Source organism: Theobroma cacao, chromosome 5 (assembly GCF_053813885.1).
Source record: "Theobroma cacao isolate CCN51 chromosome 5, ASM5381388v1, whole genome shotgun sequence".
NCBI classification, from domain to species: domain Eukaryota; kingdom Viridiplantae; phylum Streptophyta; class Magnoliopsida; order Malvales; family Malvaceae; genus Theobroma; species Theobroma cacao.
Genome location: NC_142643.1, coordinates 45,044,819 through 45,060,171, shown reverse-complemented (window position 1 = coordinate 45,060,171; position 15,353 = coordinate 45,044,819). Strand labels below are relative to the sequence as shown.

At 33.3% G+C, this 15,353-nt stretch overlaps 2 protein-coding genes and 1 pseudogene across 6 annotated transcripts; all 3 read left to right on the top strand.

Annotated features, from left to right (window-relative positions):
- The first annotated feature begins 650 nt into the window (after positions 1-650).
- LOC18600153 (protein LEAD-SENSITIVE 1-like) lies at positions 651-1,850 on the top strand. Its single transcript, XM_007030467.2, has 2 exons — positions 651-785; positions 1,180-1,850. The coding sequence occupies exons 1-2, from the start codon at positions 707-709 to the stop codon at positions 1,671-1,673; spliced, it is 573 nt and encodes a 190-aa protein (XP_007030529.1). The 5' UTR covers positions 651-706; the 3' UTR covers positions 1,674-1,850.
- A 1,944-nt stretch (positions 1,851-3,794) lies between these two features.
- On the top strand, positions 3,795-4,905 carry LOC18600156 (protein LEAD-SENSITIVE 1-like). The gene is made up of 2 exons (XM_007030466.3): positions 3,795-3,950; positions 4,182-4,905. Exons 1-2 carry the CDS (start codon positions 3,869-3,871, stop codon positions 4,664-4,666), a joined length of 567 nt encoding a protein of 188 aa, XP_007030528.1. The 5' UTR covers positions 3,795-3,868; the 3' UTR covers positions 4,667-4,905.
- A 3,520-nt stretch (positions 4,906-8,425) lies between these two features.
- On the top strand, positions 8,426-10,575 carry LOC18600155 (GDSL esterase/lipase At4g10955 pseudogene; annotated as a pseudogene). Of its 4 annotated transcripts, none has more exons than XR_016026160.1 (2): positions 8,426-8,507; positions 9,212-10,575. The product of XR_016026160.1 is annotated as a GDSL esterase/lipase At4g10955 pseudogene, transcript variant X4 (transcript). The 4 variants fall into 4 exon arrangements; XR_016026157.1 differs by having other exon boundaries at positions 9,205-10,575; XR_016026159.1 differs by having other exon boundaries at positions 9,187-10,575.
- The last annotated feature ends 4,778 nt before the right edge of the window (positions 10,576-15,353 follow it).

The following is a 15,353-nucleotide window of genomic DNA, read 5'->3' as shown; positions in this document are numbered from 1 at the left end:
ATTTCATGTTCAAACAGTAAGAACTCAAAAATTCAAGTAAGAGATTTGGGTTTGAATTTGTGATAAGACGGATGTAATAAGAGAAACGAATAGAATGAGAAAAAATTATTTTTTATTATGTAATTTAATTTTTTTTTACTCAATTATATAATTCAAAAGTAAAAGTATAAAAAAAAAAATTGTATCGTAGAATATATTCAAACGTCATATATAAGACGTCACACTACTAAAATTAAAGTCTTTGTGATTCTTCAAAAAAGATTTTTATATCGCATAAGATCTCCATTTTGATTCTGTCTTTGGCTTAAAAAGATTAAAAGTGAATGCATGGGAACAATTTGAAGAGGTTTGGATCGACCTCTCTTACCTTCCATCATCTTTTTTCTTTGTTTGATTCAACATTCCTCCTTATGGATTTTCCCAAAAAAAAAAATTCCAAACCTTGTGGAAGAATGGGAATTAATTGAAGATAATAAAACTATTCTCTCAATCCAAACACCCCAAAGATAGGGCATCGGTCCCCCACCACTAATTGATACTATTAGACAAAAGGAATTCTTCCTACAATGTGTTGGCGCCTTGCTTTATGATTCTCCATTTATTCTCAGCTGCTTTCTATTCACTATCTTTATTTCCATCTATATATAGAATCCCAGAGTTTATGATGAGGTAGCCAACTTAAACTCATAAGGCAGAAGAAGAAAAGATGCCAGTGAGACGCGATGCCCTCAGGCCGGGTGATCACATCTATTCTGATCGCTGTGCTTCGATCTACTTTCACCATGGTATACTCTTTCGTTCATTAATTTAATTGATTTCTTTTTCTCAGTTTCCGTTTCCTTTTTGTTCCATGGGGTAGGGAAGAGCAACCAAGTAGTGTGATGGAACTTGAATATTTGGACACCTCCTGGCATTAATAATTTATACGTCCGTATATTTGATTTAGTATTTGATGCATAACTTTTTGTTTAAAAATTTAGATTTGAATCTTCTTTTGTTCAATAATAATAATAGTTTATAATCCAATATCAAGAATGTACAATGAATTTTTTGGGGTAAGCATTGGTTTTTTAAAATTTGTTTAAGCATAGAGTAGAATCTAAATCCAGGGTTATAGGCCCCAAACTGTCTTCCTTCCTGGTAAATTTCTAACGATATGTTTCCCTGCTTTCATGCAAGGCATATATGTGGGGAAAGGAACTGTGACCAAGTCGGATGATGAAAAAGAAGAGATAGACGATGCGGTTATTCACTTCATGGGAGTTGGCAAATCCACCAATCGAAATGCATGCAAAAGATGTGGGCACAGCTCTCGAAGAATTGGGGTTGTAATAACCTGCCTTGACTGCTTCCTCGAAGGCCACTCACTCTATGTTTATGAATATGACGTCCCTTACTTGAAGTTGCGTTTCAAAAGGAGTGGAACTTGCAGCGTTAACCCTAGCAGGCCGGCGGATGAGGTTGTCAACACAGCATTTGACATCCTCCAAAACCAATCCTTCGGTAAAAAGTACAATTTTTTCTTCAACAATTGCGAGGACTTTGCAACGCGGTGCAAGACGGGTGAGGCGATGAGCAATCAGTTTGCTGGCTTGTTCTTTGGGTTTAGTTTGCCTGGTGTTGTGGGTTATAGAGCTGCAAAAGGGATCTACGAGGCTGTCACTGAGGACTAAAGAAAATACTTCAAGGGTAAAGCTCAAGAAAGTGGAGGAAAGGACCCAAGCTATCTTAGACGTTTCAATATCAATAAATAAATTGTCACTTGGCTTCGGCTGGGGCTTCTGACTTTGTAGTTTCATCCTGTCTTTGGTACTATAAAAATGACAATAAATAAATATCCATTATCTAAATCATTAAGCAAGTACATTATAATTTCCTTTAAATTGTCAACCCACTTTCGATTCTTGATTTAAAAGGTTTGAATCTATACATCGTTATTCGTAAATAACAAGTAGAATTAAAATTTGAATTAGTATTTAAAAGGATATATTTCAAGACAGTAGACTTGAGTCGACATTTCGTGTTTTTTTTTTTCAATAGATGACAATTGATTTTTTTTTCAAAGGAACAACTTAAGTTTTAACATGCCATATACATTATACATTTGTTTCAAATTATGCGACAAATTTATTTTGAGGAAATTATTATGAGACAAATTGTAAGTTGATATCAATGATTGCAAATCAATAAGTTTAATTCTTTAATTGTTTAAGGGTTTTGTTTAGTGCATGATTTCCCCGCTTAAAGAGTATGCGTTTAAATCCTACTTTTCTAAAAAAAAAAAAAAGTAAATCTAATATATTCTTAGGATGTTAATGATTTAACAAATAAACTTGTAAACGTCCGCATCCAAAGTCGACAGGATATGATATTAATGTTTAATTAGCCTTTTGTTGTGATTGAATAGCTATGTTTTGGGATGCTCTTGACATGTACTACTTGTAGTGAGTTTTTTAATAAGTGACTTTGCTTCTAAAAAAAACCAGCTTAATTGTGCCATTATATTTGCTTTGCATTTTAATTGCTCTTGACGGCTTATGAGATTATTGGATGTGTGAGGTCTTTAGCCCTCTTCAGAATCTTCGTAAGCCTTGGTTTTTTGACAAACTATATACATATCTAGCCTTAGCAAGATCATGAATTGCACTTGGAAAATTCGGATTATGATAAGGGAAAGTTAAAATCCTGGATTTCAGACTGTAACGAATCAATGCTCAAATCAAATATAATTTACGTAGCATCATGGCATCGGATGCTTTTTTCCCTGGGTGTTCAATCGTTTCAGAGCATATTAATTCAATAAAATATTATAAACAATGACCCTACAAGGAATAATAACTGTTAATTAAAACCAAAATTCGGATTATTTAGAAAAGAAACAACCAATTTTCTACTTTAACCAGAAGCTCATATATTTGCGTAGTTGTTTAGCATATGCAAACATTTCGTCACGCTTAATGCGTCACACCACCAGCTAATTAATATTCAGTCAAATTGATTCTTGATTGCTTTATCATCAGAATTTCTTCTTGCTTTATATGATTCCCCATTCTTTTCTTGGATTCTCTATGAATTCTCACAAGAGAAAAAAACAAAAACAAAAAATTCCGAGTGGGAATTTTGATGGAAAAAAAATCTCTTTGCTCCACTTGTTTCTCATCCGAATGCAATGATACTGTACTCCATGATCATTGATTAATTAATAGGATTATTATTAAATATATTGACGGTAGTTTTTTTTTAATTGTCTAAACCCGCATGTGAAGTTATAACTCAACCGTTGTGTATTAAATAATTGAATTAATATTTGATAAGAGAATTATTTAGAGATAATGCTTTAAAATTTTTTTGAATTATTTAAAAAAATTTAAATAAGTTTTTATTTTTTTATTTTATTCAATTAAGCTTATATAATTTTATTTTGAATCAAATAAGTCTTTATAACTAACGGTAATGCTACTTGTCATTTATGTCATATAGTGCTGATGTGGCATTACTGTGAAAATTAAAAACACCACATGGATTTTTGTAACTATTATGCTATTTTTTTTAAGTAAGGAGAATTCAAATTTAATATTTAAGTATACAAGCACCAATTATTACATTAAAGGCTTGGGTGCTTGACAAAAGGGATTTTCATTATTAACCTTGTAGAACTTTTTTTTTTCTTTGTTTCCATAAACAAGAATCTGATTAGAAGATTGCTACGTCGTTCAGTTTTACATTTTTTTATTATCAATATTCTCCATTTTAAGCATTGGATTCCCCCGTTTTAACAGTCTGGCTTGCAACAACCTTTTCATCTATATATTTGCAGTATTCATACGATGTAGAGACAACTTAGAGAACGAAGAACCGAAGGAGGAAGATGAAAACTGTTAGACGAGACGCGCTTCAACGGTCTGATCACATCTATACTGATTGTAGTTGGGGACTATACTATCACCATGGTATGTATGTGTATTTTCTCTTTTCTATTTTTGTTCTATGGGGACCTTGAATATTATTATGCAACTCCCAAATTTAACTAATTAGTCTTCAAATCCAACAAGTATTTAAAGAGGAGTGAGGATCTATGTTAATCTAACTTAGAGTTTTGGGAAATTATAATTTAAGTCCACCGTGTCTTCCATTTCTTCACGTTTTCCCTTCCTTTCTCAATTTTCTTGCTTTGACGCCAGGCATATATGTGGGCAAAGCCAAGGTCACTAACCCCAAAAATGGAGAACAAAGAGAAATATATGATGCAGTAATTCATTTATTTGGACCTACCAAGGACAGTTCAAATGCTCAATGCCAACAATGTTTTCACCTGCCTCAAAATGCTGGGGTTTCCATAACCTGCCTTGACTGCTTCCTTGGAGGTCACTCCCTCTATGTCTATAAATACGATGTCTCCTACTGGAAGTTGCGGCTTAAGAGGAGTGGAACTTGCAGTGTTTGGTCTTCCAAGCCAGCGGATGAGGTTATTCAGATAGCATTTACTCTCCTGGAGAAAAACTCCTTCGGAAACTACAACTTTTTGTTTAACAACTGTGAGGACTTTGCAACCTACTGCAAAACAGGTCAGGCCACGAGCAATCAAGCAGCTGGGGTCTTATTTGGATTTGGCTTGCCTGGTGTTGTCGGTTACAATGCTTTAAAAGAATTGTACTTCAGGAATTGAGAAAGAATGAAAACTGATGAAAGGGGTCTTATTTTGTTGGTACTCAACTTAATGGAAGGGCTTTATTTTAGGCTTTGCAATGTCAACAAATAATTGGTCAATTGGCTTGGCTCTGGTGGAAGGGTGGGGTGAGGATAATGTTGGTAGAGGCCTAGGATTTGAAGTTTACTGCTCTCTTTATCTTGTACCAAAAAAAAAAAAAAGAGAAATCACTAAATAAATGGTAGTTCTTATTTGAAGCATTGAGATTCAAGCCTTTTTCTCTTGGGTTTTTTCCCTCACTCAATCAACAGTCAATTTTATTGCGTATCAAGGGTTAAAACATGAACTGGTCCTTGGCTAAAAAGCCAGACCATGAAAACAGAGAAATAGCAACTTCCCCACATACGGGGCTGTTTTCTCATTCGCAGCCCGGACCAAAACACCTTTTTCTCTTGTTTTGATGATTGGTTTGGCTAAAAATCACGAGGGAAGCTGGCCTAACTAGTTTTAAGTACTTGAGTCTAACGGTGCTCGCAGCCCGGACCAAAACACCTTTTTCTCTTGTTTTGATGATTGGTTTGGCTAGAAATCACGAGGGAAGCTGGCCTAACTAGTTTTAAGTACTTGAGTCTAACGGTGCTAAAGTTATGGCTATTAAAAATGCTCTTCATTTTTATGCTTCTTTTTTATGGAAAGGTATACAATCTTTGGTGCCTGACTTGGATTCTTGTGTTGCTCTATCTTAGATATATATCTAAATCGGATGACAGATCATGAGCTTTGTGAAAAGTGTTAGATTTTCTACTAAAATCTTTGGGTGGACTTACATTATTTATTTTTGTATTTTATCAAAATTAGGCTAAAATAATTTGATCTTGATAAAGTGACAATATTATAGTCCATAATATGATCTAATAAAGTAGGATAGACTCTAATGTTATTTGTGGGCTTAAAAGTGTAGGCTTGTGTAGGAAACCTTAAATCCTATGATGGGTGGGATTAGGGATTCACTATATAAAGGTAAGGTTATGTTCCCTCTCTTGTCTACAACCACATAAAGATCTCACCCATTAGAGAGTTATAAAGAAAAAAGGAGGAGGATCCTAGTGCACTGAGTATCAGCAGTTAATTTGGTCAGTATTGAGGTATGTTCTAAATTCCTATTATCTTAGATCTTGAATTAGTATAAATTATTTATACATAATATTTTTTAAAAATTTATTTTTTTTGAAATTAACAAGTTGCAAAAGGTTATTGGAGAAGGCATTTCCAGGCAGATCTACAGATGAGCCAACTACTTCGTCGACTCTTTTGCAAAAATGGGGATGAACAGGTCCAATATATTCAGCAGTTACGGGGGAAGGGATCATGGGGTGCTACTGTCTTTCTGCGAATGATTCTTCAAATAAATTTTTCTTTGCTTTATGTAATATTGCGAGCTTCATTGTTCTTTATCCTTCTCTAATTCTAGGCATTTTTTTGTTGATTGTATTTACCTTCTCAGTTCAGCAACTTGGACTCTGAAGTTTTGTACGCTACTTTTATTCAACAAAATGCATTTGTTTCAGAAAAAAAAAAAAATTCTAGTGTTGGGATTTTAAATGTGGCGATGTGCTAACAGAATCCATAAGTTTTTTTATAATGTATCTGCTGAATATCTAAGACGAGACAATAACTAAAAATTAGTATATCAATGCAAAATTAATTGTGATTTTGTGAATTTGATTAAATTTTCCTACAATCAACATTTTCAATTTCGTCAATTTGCTTGAAAATTCTCACAAGCTGCTGCTGCTAGCTATAATTAATTTTTTACATATGATTTTGACGAATGAATTGGTCAGCTATGGGGTTCTAACTCAAGCTACCTGAAGAATATGAACGCTGAGACGTACATTTTATGTGATAAAAGCACTCCTTCCTCCAATTGTTTGCTTTAATAGTTTTTCGATAAAGATGGGTCCATGGTGGCTATCATTTTCCGATGTCTTTCAGAATAAATTGCCACGAACAACAGGCCAATGGACCAGATAAGAGAATTGAGACTTACGTGACAGTGGATCGTTGCCAAACTACTGCAGCCTTGCAAGTTATGCTAAAATTATTAGCATCTGCAAGAATTCAAAACCGCCAGATCACGTAACACCATCCATATAGATAAGGTACTGATTCTTTAGTTTGTATATTGTCTTGCTCAAGCTAGGAATCTTTTTGATTGTAGTTCGCTATGAGTTTAGATTTGATCTCTTGAACTAGATAAAATGTCACTTTAATCCTAATTATTTTTAATATAGGACTCAAGTCCCTATACTTTTACACTTATGTAGTACTAAAGTGACTTTGATGTGGAAGGTGAAAAATACCACATGACTATGTTATCGTTTATTATGACATGTCAGTATATTACGTCAGCATCACGTCGTATAGAATGATAAGTGACATTTTGATTAAACCAATTACTAGTTATAAGGGTCTATATATTTAGCTTAAAATAAAAACATAAAAGTTTATTCGATTCAAAATAAGAATATAGAGACTTGATTAAGTCCATAGTAGAATAAGAGTTTATTTGAATTTTTTTGAATAATTTAAAGATTTTTTAAAATATTATGCCATTATTCTTTTTATTCCAATGAATTATGTGAAATAATTAATTCTATGAAAAAAAAAGCTGTGAATACGTTTTAATTAATATGACGTATCAGTCAAGTCAAATGGTAAAAATTTTACCATTGTGATTTTTATGTAAAAAATATTAAACATTAATTGATAAATTCTATTTTTTCTTCTCTTCCTCTTTCCTCTACCTAACAGGGAAGAGCTCTTATGTATAACTGCGTATTATTTGACCAAAAAAAAAAATTATGCCAAATCTTTAATTCAAAAAAAAAAAAAAAGGGAACAGGGAGGAAATTATGCCAATTTAAGCTATGACTACATATATGTAAGCACTCATACGACACCAATATTACGTCACAGGTTCAGCATATAGTAATAGTAAGCCAAGTGATTCTTCAATATGGCTTTGGCTTTGGATAAGAATATTTTCTTCTTACTTTAGTAAATTGATTTCCAGCTTTAATTCTCTATGCTATTCTAAATTAAGTAGACAATTGGACTTGAAGATGCATGGGGATTGGGGTGGCAACAGAAAGGCAGCCATCTGATAACATTAAGCCTAGGTCGATATTAAATCACATGCTCAAGCAAGTCAATTGTATTTAATCTTTCATAAACATTTTAAAATAAAAAATAAATAAATTTGGAAATTCATAGGCCAAGCAACAAAAAAAAAAAATGAAAAATCACATGTTCTAATTTTTTGGTATGTGAAAGAAAAATGGTATAATGGGTTTAAGTAATTCTAGTGAAAATTATTGAAAATTTAATCATTATCATACAAAATAAATAAATTCAATGTGGATGGCCTTATACAAAATAAACTAGACAATATTTCCCATTAAACATGTGCCAAAGTGATTCTACACAAGATGTATTGGCCTGTATGTTCCTTTTCTTTTTCTAAGCCAAAGCATACTTCTGTAAGAAGCTAAACAATTAAACGAAGTGCATATTCCTCTTATTGAAACGGTATAGATTCCTTTTTTTTTTTACGTTAAATAAGACAGATAATGAGAATATGGTAACCGTTTTTACTTTATATTTTTTATGTTCTTATTCGTTCTTAGCTTTGGATTCTCTGTCCTGATTTTTTGGTTCCCAAAAATCATTCTTCCATCTATAAATTGCTGATATTTTCTTTTACAAAGTAGACAACTCGAGCTTAATAGCTCAAAAGAAGAAATTTAGATGAGGACTATACTTATAGCAAGTTTACTTCTCTGCTGATCTCATCTTGGTATTCTCTCTCCCTCTTTCTCACACACACACATGTGCGCACACGTACACATTTAATATCTGTCTTTTCTTTTCCTTTCTGTTTTTATATTTTATGAGGAAAACACTCGAAAAGGTGAGGAGCTTTAATTAATTTTCGACTTGATACTGCATAGTTATTATTTGTTATTATGGTGCATTAATACGTATTATTAGTATAAGTGATTCCAAAAAATATAACTAAGAAAATAGAAGGGTAAAATTAAAAACATCATGCGTAGTAGAATTCCACTTTTGAATAGCTAGGATCGATTGATATTCATTAAAATAAATTGATATTATTAATTTAATTATAGTTTATTATTATAAATAAAATTTGAAGGAAAATAAATTAAAAATTTTGGATTTTACTTTTAGGGTTTTGGTTCGTGTGTGAAATTTAATTAAAGAAAATATGGAGGTCTCACTATACCTATGTTGGTGATTTTTGTCATTCAATTCCTGTGTTGGTTTTTCTAGTTATATACATGTTTGTTGGTTAATTTGTTTATTTTATTTATTCATTAGTTTTTATGACACACTCGTTATGACATAATGATTAGGTTGTATGTCGTGGTTTTCTAATTGTGATTGTAAATTCTATTTGTGCATGTAATTTATTAAAAAACCAACTAGAACTTTTGGTCGTATAACAGAGACAGTTACTTTTCTTGGCCTAGAAAAAAGGTTTCACCTGGATATCAAGAAGAAAGAAGAAGAATTGCTGATCTTATAATGGCTGGTGGCAGTGACAATTTTAGCCTTTCAGGGCCCAAACACCTAAATAGTATTGATTGGAACAACGCCCATCATCGAAGGTCTGTAGCAGCCAGTTTGGTTGCGGGTGTCTACGTTCTGGAAGCTGACCGTCAGGCAAACCGTCGGGATTCTCAATCTCTTGCTCCTCCATGGTGGGAGTTTTTCCACTTTAAGCTGATTCGTCAGCTTGTTGATGATGCTGATCATTGCATCTTCGGTGCTATTTTTGAATATAAACCTCCAAAGTATGCAAATTATCGCAAAGACTCAACTGGGAGAAGCCCCCGTTATGTAATTGCCTTCCGCGGTACCTTAATCAAACTAGATTCCTTTGCAAGAGACCTTGAGTTGGATATCCAGATAATCCGAAATGGACTCCACCAGACTACTCGCTTTGGGATTGCCATGAAAGCCGTTCGAGACAAGGTTGCTGAAGTGGGTGATTCAAATGTCTGGTTAACTGGTCATTCCCTTGGGGCAGCCATGGCAATGCTGGCTGGAAAAACTATGGCCAGGACAGGCAAATTTCTGGAAGCGTTCCTGTTTAATCCCCCATTCTTTTCTGCCCCCATTGAGAGAATCAAAGATAAGAAAGTGAAACATGGACTTCGGTTTGCAGGCAGTGTAATCACCGCTGGACTTGCTATTGCTTCTGCTACAAAGGGTAAATATAACAATGCAAGTAACAATGGAAATGGATATGAAGAAAATTTGTTTTCCGTTATATCTGGATGGATCCCATGCCTATTTGTGAATCAGGCAGACCACATATGCTCTGAATACATTGGTTACTTCGAGCACAGGAAAAAGATGGAAGAGATTGGAGCTGGGGCTATTGCGAGGTTTGCAAGCCAGCACTCATTGGGAGGTCTAGTCATGAATATGATGGGAGTACAAGGTGTGGAAACCGCAGAACCGCTGCATCTGCTTCCTTCAGCAAATCTGACAGTGAATCTAAATCCTTCAAAAGATTTCATGGGAGCCCATGTGCTATGCCAGTGGTGGAGGCCTGACCTGAACTTGAACTGCGGTGTTTACAAATACAAATAGTGGATTAAGGAAGCATAGATTTTTCTTCCTTGTATCTCCAAGTACTGCTTGATATATACGGACCAGTTATCTAGTGAAAAATGATACAGGATTTATAGCAACAACTGAAAAAAAAGAGAGAAAAAACTAATAATTTGTAATTCCTAATATATAGTTTCTTGGAGTTTGAGGCTTGTTTAAGCCTTGGTGTCCTGTCCTGTCCTGTCCTATCTTTTGCCTTGCAAATGCAGCATTTGCAAGCATTTTGTTACAACATTTACTGTATTAAGTTTCGTTGTTAAGTCAATTTAGTTTAGTTTGGCAAGCAATGAGATAACGCCTGTTATTAAAACTGATTCTAAGGTTAAGCCATGGCTTTATGGCAAGTTCTTCAATAATTCACTTAGCAACTTGATTGACAAGAACAAGATTCAAAAAAAGCTCAGAGTTCTTGTTTACCCTCAGGGAAGCCAATCATGCCAAGACACTGCAAAGAATATATGTGCACTCAATTTGTGGACACGCATAAAATTGATTCTCAAGGACGATTATTGAGGATTCCTTTTGTATATTTGGTCAAGTTTGTCAATATTCCTCTCTTGAATTCTATTTGATCAGGTTTACATTTTGTTATCGATAACGGATTGAAACTTCGTTTGGTTAATACTTTTATTACTTATAAAAAAAATATTATATTAATTTAAAATGAAAAATAATTAAAATATAACATCAATTATAACATAATTAGTTTATATTAAAGTATAATCATGAATTTTTTTCATCTAAAACATTTCATATTTAGTAAAATATAATCCTTCGAAATAATTTACTTTTTTATCCAAACGCATTTTTTGTTTTTTTGTTTTTACTTTTGAGAGTAAAAACAAATAACAAAAATATCAACCAAATAGAATTTAAATTATATTATTCTTAAAATAAAAACCTTAAAGGTAGGGGATTAGAATAGAAGATGCCATCTCGAATATTATTGGTAATCTTCCAAAATTTCAAACTAAGTTGCATAATAGCTTTCGACAAGTTTGATACTTGATTAATCTGGGGCAATCAAAGACAGAAATAAGCGCCAGAAATTAAAAAGAAAAAGATCAAACCAGCTCTTTGGTTTGAACAACTATTCTGTGACCCGACGAATTCGAATAACTAATCTGTTAGCTAAGTTCAAATGACGTCAACCAGGTTAACAAGGTCCAATTTCTCTTCTCTCTCGCTAAGGAGTCTCGTCTTGACGCACTTGCACTATCCTTGATCTCTGTGCTCCAAACTTCTATCTTGCGCTGTCCTTGATCTCCATATCCAACTCGTCTTATGCTTCAGCGAAATTCTCTCTAGACTTCTACCCTGCGATGTCCCTGATCTCCGTATCCAAGTTGCCTTCCTCTTAGCTCCTTCCAAACTTCTATCCTACGCAGTCTCTGATCTCCGTATCCAAGTTACCTTCCTCTAACTCTCTCGTCGACTTCTTTTAGCTCTCTCCAGACTTCTATCTTGTGCTGTCCCTGATCTCCCTATCCAAGTCACCTTCCTCTGACTCTCTCTAAATTTCTATCCTGCGCTGTCCCTGATCTCCGTACCCAAGTCACTTTCAGACTTCTATCCTGCGCTGTCCCTGATCTCCGTATCCAAGTCAAATTCCTTTAGCTTTTTTTCAGACTTCTATCCTACGCTGTCCTTGATATTCGTATCCAAGTCACCTTATGCTTCAGCGAAATTCTCTGCAGACTTTTATCTTGTGCTGTCCCTGATCTCCATATCCAAGTCGTCCTTTGGCTCTCTCCAGATTGGACCAACAACTTTTTAAGCTTAAATTATGTGACCCTAAAAAGCTCAAGCTCAAATTGCTAATAGTGATTGACTTGAATCTTTATATAAGTCTTAATAATTATATTCACATCTGATGTGGAGTAGGTATTGTACCACTCCTTATTGAAATACTGGTTGCACTCCTACTAAAATATTACTTACATATAATTGGGTATATATAATATTGTAGGTGCCACATGACATGAAGAGAAGACTCAAATGCTCTTTGTAGCTGCTATTGCTAACCTTGTTAATAAAAATTTTGATGTAAATATCATATCATAATTTGGTAAGATATAGGGTATATTTATAAGTAAATGCATAATCCATCTAATTGGCACATTCTTGGAATATCCAAACAAATTTTTCCTGCCGCAGTTGCTGCTGTCGGTTTTTGGTTCTTTTGCATCCCTTGTTTATTTTGGCAAAATTATATACTAGTATTTTATTTCATTCTTCATTAATACTCAAGCAAACTGGAAAACTAAAAGCATACATATTTTGCAGGGCACCAAATTACAGTTGTCTCACTAAAACTTCACGTGTCTTGGGTTATTGACGCATGCAGTGATGAATATACATGATTAAGATGTAAAGCTAAAATATCTTCTTCTTTCTGTAGCAGTGAAGAGTATTAAAGAAGCAAATCCTTTATGAACAATAAGAAGAAATTAATAATAAATTTGGAAGGTAAAAGGTATTACTAATGTGATTTACTAGTGTGATATGTGTATATAGGAATAATTTTAGAGATAAAGAAAGAGTAAATGAAACAAAAAGAAGACAAGGTCTAGCAGATTAGACTGAAATTGGATTCACTCACGGGTCACAAACCACAGCACAAGAATAATTTAAGAGATAACCAATTTGTTATCAACCAGTCATTATTTTAATACTAATAAAACTAATCCAATCCTCGCATTAAACACGGTAAAGACGGTTCCGAATGAATGATTTGGAGTCTCTTTTCTTGTCCTTTTTCATTTTAACACTTTACATATGTTAGATGGTCTTCCACAATTTCATGATTCTCTCTCATTTCTTAAAAATGGTTTTGGCACTTGCTTGTCTCTTCATCACTATTATTATATTAATTTATTCACTCACTGCCATTAATCTGCCATCTTTGGGAGCATTGATACCGTGTCTATACACTGTCCTTTGCTCCATTAACTTTATTCATTAATTATTTACCAAGGTACTAGTAGTCTTAGCTACTCTCTTATATTCTTACCTGAAAATCATCATCAACTAGGCATACTATACAATACATATTGAAATACTATCTGTCTCCAATTCTTTAACTACTTTCTCATACTTTGAAGTTATTGTTTCCTGTGGCTTATGAAATATTAAGTAATGAATCTAAAAATAGACGAGAAAAAAACTAACTTTAGTAGAGATTGTTTTTTTGGTTATCCTCTAAAAAAAGAGAATAGGAGAAATGGTGAAAATCTTGTGCAAAAAAAAAAAAAAAGAAGTTGTTTAAAAAAATTCAAATCGCGTGCAAAGTGCACAAGAAATGAAAAAAAGTAGAAAAAAGGGAAAAGAGGTATGAAGTGCACAAAAAAAGAAAAAATGTAAAAAAGGAAAAGAAAAAAGTAAAGAAGGGAAAAGAAAAATTCTGAAATTTGGGAAAACAAAAAAAAAGTAAAAAAGGGAAAAGAAAGAAATAAAGAAGGGAAAAATTTCTAAAAATAATTTAAATCACGTGCAAAAGAAAGAGCACAGGAAAAGAAAAAAAAGTAAAAAAAGGGAAAAGAGGTGTACAGGCCTTTAAACAATAAGTCAGATGACTTACCACTAGTCCAAAACAATCTATTTGATTTTATTAAAGGTGGCAAAACTATATATTTTCACTTTTAAATGTATGATAATAAAAAAATTAAAAATTAAGGCCGCCACTAGTTAAGATTAAATGATAATCTCTTCAAAATTATCTTCGATTTCTACACCACTTGTGAGTGGCTAGAGCTATTGACGTTTATGTTCGAGTGCATAAAGCCTCAAAATCTGAATTTTAAAGAATACTTTCAAGAATATATGCTTTTAGTTTTTAAAAAGATAGCTGAAAATGGCAATTTTAGAAAGCTAATTTCTCATTTACACACTTTTTGTTGGGATGAGCCCTATAGTCAATTGGGATTTGTTAAGGCTTGATTCCAATCATACAACAATATCATTTATGTTAAATAATTAGAGGTTTTCCTTCATCAGTAAGATGTTAATTATAATGGGTTATAAGTCTAATTGGATTAAATTCATGAGATTAATATTTCTTGCAAGGAAATTGTAATGGATTGCAGTTACGAGATCCTTATGCATCAAAGTATAATCTCTAAATGTTTGTGGTCGATGTATCATTGAAACTGGATATCAATGATACCTAGAGACTAATACATTCTATATTTTTTACTTAGAAAGTAAGCAACTGATCTCATAGATTGAAATATAGAGTAAGTTCACAAACATGTAAGTGCTCGCCTATGAGAGCAAGTTCACAAACATGACCCTCCATGAGAAGTGCATTTGGTATTTCACTAAAGTATTTATGCAATACTTACCATGTGCTAGTTGTATAAATACTCCCTAGATTTGAGACACTGGGTTGTTGTATGTGTGGAGTGCTATATTTTGATTTCATCCCTAGAAGTGCTTAACCAAAGATGCCAAAACATGATGCTTTTGGGTATAGCATGAAGCATGTGAAAACAAATGAAGGCAAATGAGTGGTCAAGAAAATAATCATTACCCCAAGCCATTTGGGGACATATCCTAATAGTTCTTGGTTGATTTCAACTTTTTGAAATTTTTGGCTAAGGCGACTTGAAGATTATGAAAAAGAGTTTCATAAGTCTCTATAAAACTAATGATCTAACTTCAAGAACGAATATGGAGATCAATGAGAGTAGACACTGCATCATGCTCTTATCATTTTTGAGATATATGATAAGGGAATGAATTACACTGATAGACTGTACATTGAAAGATTGTCAAAGAACCCTTTAACTCTCCTAACAATTGGGTGGCCATGATGCATTGTTAGATGCCAATCTTTGTCTATGAAATTGAATTAATTAATTTAATAAAAATTATAATTCAATTCCATTGCCAACATGTTAGGCACTTAATGGGTCACACACAATAAGTTGCATTATGAATTAAATTGGGAGTGTTATGATTTAAGTTGGACTTAAATCATATACTAGGTTTTAACTTC